Below are 12,334 nucleotides of genomic sequence, written 5' to 3'. Positions count from 1 at the left end.
TTAAATATTTTATTATTAATTAAATTACGTCGAATTTGAGAGTAGAAATATGGTTAAGGGCATTTTATTAAACATTTTTGTTTTACCTACCTATTTTTTTTGGATGATTAAAAAATTTTTTTTCCATATAAATGAAACCAATAGTACATATCGCTCACTCCTTTCAAGAACGTCATAAATCAAAAATCGTGTATTTTCAGTTGTGCACGTTTTCGGAATGCCCAGAAAATTTACTATATCCCAGCAAAAGCGGCATATTTTTAATTTAATGTTTACCCGCTACAGGGCAGAAAGTGTTGTTTTTTCATTTTGAAGAAAATGTATGGTTTAATTATTTTTTTCAAAAAACTAAATATTTTTCAAATGGAGACAAAAACTTCAGATTTTACCTAAAAAGATCTGTTGCACAGTAAAAAGTTCAGTAATTGGCTTGATATATATTTTTAATACATTGTATTATATTTTTAAACTTTAAAAACGTTCTCCTGAAAAATCAAGTATTTTGATTTATGACGTTCTTGAAAGGAGTGAGCGATATTTACTTGTTCATTTACGCATAAAAAGGGAATGAATTTTTTTTGGAAGTAAAAACTAAATAAAACATTGATGACATTACATACAAACATGTTCATATACATACGATTATTAAAAAATGAATATCTCGAGATTTTTTTTAGATAAACAAAACTAAATTAAATATTGATGGCAAAAGATGTTTGTGAATAATTCACCAATATACATCTGAGAAAATCGTAGAAAATATCTTTCTTAATAAAACTGGGAATTCATTATGTAGAAAGCAAAATGCGATACAAAATTATATGGCATGTTCCATAAAAATATTTGCTAAAGGAAGATATCCCCTAAATAGAAAATCGTAAAACGGAAGTGCAACGATAACCTTATTTTTTATTCTAGGTTCCGCTGTATTTTATCATAAACATCATAATTTGCAGCAATTTTTTGTGTTATGCTAAATTGTATTTTTTTGGATGAACAAGTCTAATTCAATCCACTAGCTATGGCTACTGAAGTGGAGTTGTTATTATAACATTAGACTAGCAATGAAAAGGATATTGAAAACACGAAAAAAATTAGGAAAATATTGAAGCTAACTTTTTTCAACGGATTTTTGGAAACGGATTATTAAACTTCATCATTGTATGACTAAAAGACTGAAGGCTTTTAAATCACATTTGGGATTAAGTTTTAATGTGGTTTAGAAAGAAATCAAACATCTAAACTTCGGCTTGTAATTCTGTTATATTAAGATTGAACTAATACTGTTCAAGGAATAAATAACATTAAAATAATTAAAGAAATTCAAATTAAAAAACATTTTAACCTAAAAAAAATAAGTTTAAAAAATCAGTGCAATTTTTTTCAATATATTTGTAGCCATTTTTTCGATTCTGAAATAATGTTAAAAATTCTCATATAATTCAGTTTAAATAAATAATCTCTGTAATCACCGAATGCACAGAGCAATGAATGGCAGCTCATTACTTTCAATTAAATGTGAAAAATTAATTACATTGACATTACAACATTCGAATAATTGTCAATCGTGGAATACATCAACCAGCCAACGACAGATCATTGGTACATATATATTAATACCTTGAATATTGCAATAATTATGTAATACATATGACTTTGCTTAGCAAGGCCAACTACAAGAGACGTTACTTTTTTCCAAAAGCAAAAATATGAATATTCAATAAAACCCATAAACAACGAACCTTGTCCATCATATGATTGGCAATAAAAATAATAGCTTTATATATATATATATATATATATATATATATATATATATATATATATATATATATAAATATATATATATATATATATATATATATATATATATATACATATATATATATATATATATGTATATATATATATATATATATATATATATATATATATATATATATATATATATATATATATATATATATATATATATATATATATATAAATATATGTATATATGTATATATATATTTATATATATATATATATATATATATATATATATATATATATATATATATATATATATATATATATATATATATATATATATATAAACAAAGTTTCGCCTTTGTTTATATAAACAAAGTTTCTCCTTTGTTTATATAAATATATAAACAAAGGAGAATCCGATTTATTGTGGATTTTGCATATGTGTATATTAAATGAAAATACATTTTAATATTTCCAAGATTTTTATTTTTATATTATTTATTATTATTATTATTGGAATATTTTATTTTTCTATTTTTAAATTTGCATGCAAGTACATATTACATCATTTATGTTAAAATAATAAGCACACAGGTAAAATGGATTTAAAACATTTTCACTGGATCAATAAAAGCCTGCCTCTGATGTCTCGCCGCCACAGAGAATAATTTAAACAATTAAACAAATGTTGACAAGGATACATCGGCAGATCAGCCAACTAAGGACAAGCGGTGGGAATTGAATTATAAGCCAAACTGGTATGCTTAAAATTACGCTAAATTAAGTAAGTATTAAGATGGTTGACGGACAGTTCAATCAGTCAGTTTAAGTCGATCAGTCTTCAGTGTTTAAACTTCAAAAAAATTGTGTGGTGAAACTGAGAGAAAGGTAAAAAAATCATGATTATCTGTGATTTTAAATTTTTCTGTATACAAATGTAGACATTCTAAAACGCAAGTTAATAATTTATTTTTGTAGTTTGTATTTTGAACAACAAAAAATTAGGGTTTTTGTTTTAAAGATGTTTTTCCACAGAAAATCCTATTCATATAGCGTCATAAAGATTGAATTCATTTTATTAATTTAAATTTAATAAGTTAATAGAATTATGTAATAGAATTATGTAATAGATAAGTTTAATAGGATTATGTAATTATCAGGATTTTCATATAACAGTTATTTTATTCCTTCACATTAAAATAATATAATTTCATGGTTTTAAAAATGCAAGGCAAACTTATGTTTTATATATATACGCAAGTTTATGGTTTATATAAAGTATTGTATATTTTTTTTTAAAAACGTTTAGTTTTTAATGATATTTTTTCACTTAAAATCCTATTCGTACTGCTCAATTAAACACAATAATTTAATTATAAAGATGTACTTTTGTATTATTACGTATTATTTTATTACGTACTTTTGTACGTATTATTAACACGGATTTTATAAAAAGACAACATTTTCATAAAATCCGTATTATTATATTCATATTTACTATACTGGTTTTAAAAACACTTCAAGTTAGTGGTTTATACAAAGTTTTGTATTTTTAATGAAAAAAACCATTACTTTTTTTAATATACTTATTCAAGTAAAATCATATTCGTACTGTTGCGTTGTCCGCCTCCGTAGTGTAATGGTCAGCACGCTCGGCTACCGTTCTGGAGGTCCCGGGTTCGATTCCAGGGGGGGAGTCAAATAAATATAAGTGATTTTTTCACTCTAATATTTATTCAGTGTTACCCTGGACTGGTACCTGAAGCGGAGGGCTGATCACCTTTCCTTTGTGTGTTAACGATCAAGATAACACTGTGTTTATATAATGCAGTGCCCTATGCACCATTGGGGTGCGGATAAGGGTTTGAATTGAACTGTTGCGTTTAAAATAAAAATATTCATATCAGGATTTTTAAACGATTTTTTTTTAATCCAATTTATATTTTAATTTTTATACTAGTTTAAAAAATAAGTACCTACACGCAGTTAATTTTTCAATGATATTTTTTCGCGAATAGTTTTATTTGTATCTGTCGAAAATCCGTCAGCAAGATTGAATTCACGATATTAATTGCAACCAATTGTCAAGTTTAACATAATAACGTGATTTTTGGTGTTTTTATGCTAGGTTTTTTTTTAATACTAAAAAGCTTTTTTTTAAGGACAAACATTAAATACTCATTTTTCATACTGATTAGTTAAATATATCGCTCACTCCTTTCAAGAACGTCGTAAATCAAAAAACTTGATTTTTCAGGAGAACGTTTTTAAAGTTTAAAAATACAATGTATTAAAAATTATATCAAGCCACTTATTAAACTTTTTTACTGCGCGACAGGTCTTTTTAGGTAAAACCTGAAGATTTTTTCTCCATTTAAAAAATATTTAGTATATATTAAAAAAAAATTTAAACAATACATTTTTTTCTCAACACTTTCTGCCATGTAGAGGGTAAATATTAAATTAAAAATATGCCTCTTTTGCTGGGATATAGAACATTTTCTGGGCATTCCGAAAACACAACTGAAAATTAACAATTTTTTATTTATGACGTTCTTGAAAGGAGTGGGCGATATGTAAATACCAAACAACGATGTTTAACTTTTTTTAAAGCTAAAATAGTTAAGATGACAAAAAATTATTAGAATATATAAAAGTTTATTATATATTATTTTTTGACATCTCATCAAAGATGAAGAAGAATATGAAAGCCTGGGCATTTACGGGGCTAACAATTGTCATGGGCTGGTTTAAGTGATCACTTTACACACGTGTAACATTCACCAATTCTACCCATTATTGACAACCACACTAATCAAATTCTTGGAAGTTCTATATATATGAACCAATTTAGAAACCTTGTTCTTGAATCACTAGAACTTCACTAGAGACATCTATTGGTGAGACGTAAAGAAGCTTTTTATCAAGCAGGAACTCTTATCTTCATCTTTGATGAGATTTAAAAAAATAATATGAAAATAACTCCTGTTATTTGAGATAATCCAGATTTTGTGAACAAGTGAGAACACACTCAAAATGTTGTAAGTATATTTTATAATTGTACTGGGTTAATACCACTACTTATCAGAAATGTGATATTTTCCAAGAAAAATGGTACTTCTCTATTCTCTATAGAAATCTTACTTAAATAATCTCACTTTTTATTAGAAATTTTGATATTTATTTGTTGTATTTTAAGGGTAAATACCACTTTTTTTATTATTTACATCTCACCATTCATGAAGAAGAATATGAAAGTCCGGCTTTGAAGCATCAAAACACGTATCACACGCATATATAAAAATGGACCTCCACAAATTTATTTTAAAAATTAATTAAAAAAATTAAAATTTCTAGCGTATTATATTTATTTAGCCCATTATTAAAGTGTCTTCCAAAAATCAACATCATTGATTGAATGCAATTTTTTAAGAGTGAAAATAGTAAAAATAAAATAATGAAATTATATAAACGGAAGTTTATCATTAATTTTTATTAAGTAAGTTTATAAATTTATCATTTCTTTAATCTTATTCATTTATATAAAAATAAGAATGGAAGTTATACACACATGATAAATATTTTAAGCAATAAATATTTCAATCAGCTTTTTAGTTAGCCGTAAATATTTTTAACACACAAAAAATGTAATTGGAAAAACTGAAACAAAACGTGAACCCCTACGGTATTTAATTAAATTTTATCAAAGTATATTCAGCTTTCAGTGATTTCATTGAAATCCCATTTCGAAAAAAAATACAGAAAGTCCTAATTCAACCTTTATTCATTACAGTGCGAATTTTTTGACTTGTAAAAACGAGAATATGTTTTTTTAGTATTCTACATTGAATGGTTTTCCTGTAAGCCTGAAAAGGGCTTTTAAAGACGCTTTTTTAAACTTCCTAGATAAAGCTTACAGATTTTTTAAAACTTCAGTCAACTCATTTAAACAAGTATTTGGAAACACTCAAAATGTTGTAAATGAATTAAATAATAAAATAAATTAAAGTTTGTAAATATAATCCAGGTTTCGAACCTCACATACAAATGAAAGATTCTCTGCTTAATAAAAACTTTCCTCATCTCACCATAGATGTTTCCAGTAAACTCTCGCACACTGTGATTCGAGTTTGATCAATATATCGAGAAGTTTCAAGAATTTGAGCAGTGAGGTTGTCAATGTTACACGTGTGTAAAGAAATCACTTGTACCAGCCTATGACGGTCGTAAGCCCTGTAAATGCCCAAACTTGTGATGCCAAAACTTGACAATCCAGATTTGTGAACAAGTATTTAGACACACTCAAAATTTTGTGTGCAAAAAAAATGTTTTTAAATATACCAACTGGTGTGGTGTTCTACATATTCTCTCTGCCTATTCCTGCGAAAAAGCGGAGTGATTTAGGATAGTTTATTAGTGAAAAAGACAATGAAATGCCAACAAATAAAACTGAGACCATATTTAGTCATTGTTTATTAAATTGGTGATAGTGGCAATAAATATGTAAGCAAATATTTATATAAATATATAAAATTATATTTATATAAATATATAAAATTATATTTATACATATATATATATATATATATATATATATATATATATATATATATATATATATATATATATATATATATATATATATATATATATATATATATATATATATATATATATATATATATATATATATATATATATATATATATATATATACATATATATATATATATATATATATAAATATGTATATTTTTTTGTTTATTCGAAAATTGTACAGCTTACATTTAAAAAAATGATATAATAAACAATAGTTACATTAATAATAATAGACATTATATTACATTAACAAAAAATAGTTACGTTAAAAAAAAGCCATATTATTTTTTGAAATCTCATCAAAGATGAAGAATAATATGGAAGTCTGGGCATTTACGGGGCTTACGACCGTCATAGGCTGGTTTAAGTGATCACTTTACACACGTGTAACATTCACCAATTCTACCCATTATTGACAACCACACTACTCAAATTCTTGGAAGTTCTATATATATGAAACAATTTAGAAACTTTGTTCTTGAATCACTAGAACTTCACTAGAGACATCTATTGGTGAGATGTAAAGAAGCTTTTTTATTAAGCAGAAACTCTTATATTAGTATGTGAGATCCAAATCCTGGATTATAATCACACACATGAGAAACGCCAGAAAATACCATTTTCATTTTTATTATTAAGCTTATAATTTGACCAGATAATTTATTTACAACATTTTGAGTGTGTCCAAATACTTGTTCACAAAATCTGGATTATCTCCAATTACAGGAGTTATTTTCATATTATTTTTTTTATTTAATTTTAATTTTCATATTAATTTTCATATTATTACATCTCATCAAAGATGAAGAATAATATGGAAGTCTGGGCATTTACGGGGCTTACGACCGTCATAGGTCATAAGCCATGTGTGTGATTATAATCCAGGATTCGGATCTCACATACTAATATAAGAGTTTCTGCTTAATAAAAAAGCTTCTTTACATCTCACCAATAGATGTCTCTAGTGAAGTTCTAGTGATTCAAGAACAAAGTTTCTAAATTGTTTCATATATATAGAACTTCCAAGAATTTGAGTAGTGTGGTTGTCAATAATGGGTAGAATTGGTGAATGTTACACGTGTGTAAAGTGATCACTTAAACCAGCCTATGACGGTCGTAAGCCCCGTAAATGCCCAGACTTCCATATTATTCTTCATCTTTGATGAGATGTCAAAAAATAATATGAAAATAACTCCTGTAATTGGAGATAATCCAGATTTTGTGAACAAGTATTTGGACACACTCAAAATGTTGTAAAAAAAAGCCAATTAAACAATTCCACATGTATGTTATAAAACTATTAAAAAACATTCAGAGATTAAAAAAAAGGGTATTATATAAAATAAAAGATTTAGCAGGAAGGAGAAGGAGAATATAAGAGATACTTTTCAAATATTTGCGCTAAAGTGTGGCGCAGGCATTATGATGAAATTTAGCATATCCTTGATATGTATCCTTTCTACGTTACCTCACATCACATTAGAAGCAAAATTATTCAATATCGGTGAGTAGTCATACAGATAATAAAACTGCCGTCCGTTTAAAGGTACTAAAAGAATAGTATAAAGTTTATAATTTATTTAAATTACATAACCAACTTTTAAATGAACACATTATGAAAGCGATCGTCTTCCAAAGAGACACATGTGGAAGAAACCGGTTATTGTTGTTCGGAGAATATTAAATCATGTGGTATGCACGTGGTAGATTAACAGCGGATATATTGAACTTAATGGGATTCTCTCAAACATACAATTCAGTAAGCGACCGGCTGCGTTAGGGGCCACAAGTTTTTCCTCGCACAATTTATATATATCTATATATATATACATATATATAGATAAATACATACATATATATATATATATATATATATATATATATATATATGTATATATATATATATATATATATATATATATATAAATATATATATATATATATATATATATATATTTATAAATAAATAAATATATATATATATATATATATATATATATATATATATATATATATATATATATATATATATATATATATATATATATATATATATATATATATATATATTTATAAATATATAAATATAATTATATTGTATTGAAAAAAATATTTTTACCATTGTTTTTAACTTTTACCTTTCAATAACTGTTATCTTTGCAAAATTTTATATTTATTTCGAAAAAAAGCTTATTTTTTCAACACAAATGTGGTGTTTTAAGCAAAAATAATAATTACGGTAAATTTAATAAGAAAATTAAGAAAATTAAGTTTCGGGCTATCAAATATCTCGCCTTAAATGGTTGATACGTTTGCAAACAAATGATATTATGCATAATACATAAAATCTGGCAGTGTTTTCATATAATCTTATATTTACAACCTTCTTTGGTTATCGATCTTTTTTCGAATTTTTTATTTGTAAATATAAACGTACGTTTTGTATTGAAAAAATACGTTTGTCTTCGAAATAAATATGTGATTTTCAAAAAAAAGAGTTACGAAAATTCAATATATGTAACTAACTAACGAACTAACCATCACGCCGCTTTCCCGCAGGGGTAGAATAGAGAATAGAACGCCACACCACTCTGTCCTTGCAAACATTCTTCGCCTCTTCCACGTTCATGCATCTCCTCATACATACCCGCCGATTGTTTTGACTCCCAACCTGACCACTTTCAAGTATTTTTCAATATATGTATATTCGTAAAAATAATTATGCATGGAGACACGTCTTGCTTCTTATGCAGGCGGTTGCCTTCTGAATTGTGTGTTTGAAAGTCCCCCTTAATGCATATAACTTCCGATTTTTCTAAAAAAAATAGTTATCTTACCAGGACTCCCGAGCCATTTTATATGAACAAACGAGACTGTAGACCAACAGCAGGATGGATATAGTCCTCGATGTGGGTGTAAATATAATTTCTGAATTATTTCACTTTCTTTCCTGGCAACATTGAAAACATTGATGACTTTAACCTTAAGAAATAGTACCCATTATCAAAATGCGTTGCGCGAGTTTTGTAAATTATTTTCCTAAAAAAACTCTGATAGTATAAGAATAGTATGTTTACCTTGATATCAAGGAAAATATAACACGATATTTCAATGATATTAAAATATATTTATAAATATATACTTTAAAAGATGTGAGTACATTGTAACTTTAAATAGAACCTACATCTTATCAAAGTACAATATAATTGTATAATCTAAAAAATTACCTTAAATTTTAATAAATTTAAATGAGGAAGTAAAAAATTAGATAATCCCTTTTAAAATTATTCGTGAATGCTTAAGTTGTAATGTTTCCTTGAAGATAATTGATTTTTTTTTGTGTGACGTATATAAAAATAATTATAGAATCCATTTATTTTATAATACTATTTCCGTTATATGAAAAAGCCCTACTTAATTTATACAGTAGAGTTATACAGTTTATACTCATTATTTAGCAGGTAATAATTTACCTTATTTTATCTGTACATTCTTAGTTATTAAATTACCATATATAATCGATATTCAAAGCCCTAACAATGTGTTTTTCCACTTTTTAACACAAAAAAAAATTCTTTCAAAACCACTTTATCTCTTATTTTAACTTTATTTTAATGTCGACTAGTTAAAAACCAAACAGCTTCTTCCTCAAGATTAGTTCATTCAAAAAATTAATAACTTTACAGCAAAAAATAAAGAATTGGAGGTTGACAGAGCTTTGATTAAAAACTCAGGTGTCTATTTTTGTGATGAATGGCAATTAGTTACAAACGAATGAATCAGGGAATGTGAATAAGTATAAATATTTTTATGATGGACTAAACATGACGCTGCTTCCTCGAAGGGGTAGGCAGAGAGAATAGAACTCCAAACCAATCTGTTTTCACAAACAATCTTCGCTTCTTCCAGTTTCCTGTATCTATTCATACAAACCCGTTGATTTATCCTACTCCTGATTTATTAACTTTCAAGTACTTGATATGTGACTCTGAAATCTAGCTACGGCTTATGCAACACCTCTAATCATGGTTCTACTTAGGCTCCGACTTTTAAAGTTTTATAGTTTGTACCTACTTGTGAGTGGGTTTACTCTTTATAATTCCATGTTATTTTCAAGTGACAAATTCTAGGCAAAGACACTTGCTATCTTTCCTTACTCATTCGTTCCACATATTCAAACTATCTCATTACACTTTTCTTAATTGTATCGATAATGCTTATCACAACCATGCATTATCATTATTTCACCATTCGAACTGGTAATAAGATGTATTTGTATTTTTTTTATTTATAAACCAAGGCGACAAAAATCAAATACAAAATAAATTCATATAAATTGTTAATCTGGCTTTAACTTTTTGGAATAATTTCATTAATTGATCCGGCAGTGACTTTGTGGTAAAATCTATCCATTTTTAATTCAAGTTTTTCTTAGGAAATACCACTGTTTCTTAAAATCTACTTGGTAGAGAACTGATCATCTTGACATCAAGTAATTAACAAAAAATGTAACATTGTGTTGATTCAATGCAGTAGCCTTTGCACCATTTGATGCAGATAAGGGATGGGAGAGTAATAAAAATGTCTATTAATGGACGAAAGCTGTAAAAGGTCGAATAAACAAGCAAACTTGTATGAAATAAACATTGTTAATATTGAAAATATTGTATTAAATTGGTGGAGTTATATATAAATATTTATTTTTTACTGTTTTATTTGGCAGTCACCCTAAGAGGATGTTTCTGCCAGTGTTAATTCTTATTTATATTTACAAACAAAATAATAATAATAAATAATAACTTTTAAAAACAATTTATATTATTTTTTGACATCTCATCAAAGATGAAGAAGAATATGGAAGTCTGGGCATTCACGGGGCTGACGACCGTCATAGGCTGGTTTAAGTAATCACTTTACACACGTGTAACATTCACCAATTCTACCCATTATTGACAACCACACAATTCAAATTCTTGGAAGTTCTGTATATATGAACAAGGTTTCTAAATTGGTTCAAATTTAGAAACCTTGTTCTTGAACTTCACTAGAGACATCTATTGGCGAGATGTAAAGAAGCTTTTTACTAAGCAGAAACTCTTATATTAGTATGTGAGGTCCGAATCCTGGATTATAATCACACACATGAGAATCGCCAGAAAATACCATTTTCATTCTTATTATTAAAGCCAATTTTGTGAACAAGTATTTGGACACCAGATAATCCAGATTTTGTGAACAAGTATTTGGACACACTCAAAATGTTGTAAAAACAATTTATTTTAAAAATATCAAAGTTTAAATGCGTTTAATTTTATCATTTTAGAAATTATAACCGCAATTCTAGAATTAGGTTCAGAAAAAAGGGTGGATACTTAAATGGGTAGTTGGATTACTGCCTGTATTAAGGTATTTAGAAAGTTATCTTTCTCTATTGTGATCGGACACTGAAAGAACTTTTAGTTTGCATTCCCTTTATCTTGTCCACATTCTCAATACGGTGATGTGACGCACTTTACCTGCGACGCATAAAAAAATATTACGGGGATTTTTTTTTATTTAAGGTCACTCAAAATGACGCCAGGGATGATGGTTCCAAACAACCTGCTCATGTCGGAAGCCACGAACACCACAGAAATCCAGAAGACGTCAGATGAACCCCCTAAGACTCAGTACAAATATTCCAGTAGGAGGGCTCCATTCGTTCACACAAAATACGAGTAAGATTTAAATAATAAGGAAGTTCTTTGCTTCCTAACTTTTTTTTCTTAAGCATGGATATTTTATCTGCGAAAACATATTTCTGTTTTTATTTTTTTCAATTAAACATAGTAACATCAAGTATTATTATTCAATTCATTTATTAGACATTTCAACTTCTAACATATTTTATACTAGTTATTTTATTTTATTTTATAGCCCCTCAAAAAAATACTAAGCTCTTATGCTTGGAAAGGGACTTACACTTAATGTTAAGTGTTTA

The 12,334-nt window shown here is 26.9% G+C and overlaps 2 protein-coding genes across 2 annotated transcripts in view; one reads left to right on the top strand and one right to left on the bottom strand.

Moving 5' to 3' along the window:
* Positions 1-12,334, bottom strand: part of LOC148304774 (acyl-CoA Delta-9 desaturase-like) — a 129,653-nt gene that overhangs the window by 80,104 nt on the left and 37,215 nt on the right. The window lies entirely within an intron of this gene.
* LOC148304775 (acyl-CoA Delta-9 desaturase-like) overlaps positions 2,220-12,334 on the top strand; it is a 29,000-nt gene continuing 18,885 nt past the window's right edge. The window contains exons 1-2 of the mRNA XM_088267758.1: positions 2,220-2,643; positions 11,916-12,071. Of these exons, the coding sequence (XP_088123884.1) occupies positions 11,926-12,071 (146 nt within the window). The 5' untranslated portion in view covers positions 2,220-2,643; positions 11,916-11,925. The remainder of the gene's footprint in view (positions 2,644-11,915; positions 12,072-12,334) is intronic.

The sequence above is a fragment of the Brachycentrus maculatus genome, unplaced genomic scaffold (assembly GCF_059751285.1).
Source record: "Brachycentrus maculatus isolate JH-2025_06_01 unplaced genomic scaffold, ASM5975128v1 h1tg000305l, whole genome shotgun sequence".
Classification (NCBI taxonomy): domain Eukaryota; kingdom Metazoa; phylum Arthropoda; class Insecta; order Trichoptera; family Brachycentridae; genus Brachycentrus; species Brachycentrus maculatus.
Note: the sequence above shows the minus strand (reverse complement) of the source record. Positions and strands in the feature narration are given on the sequence as shown.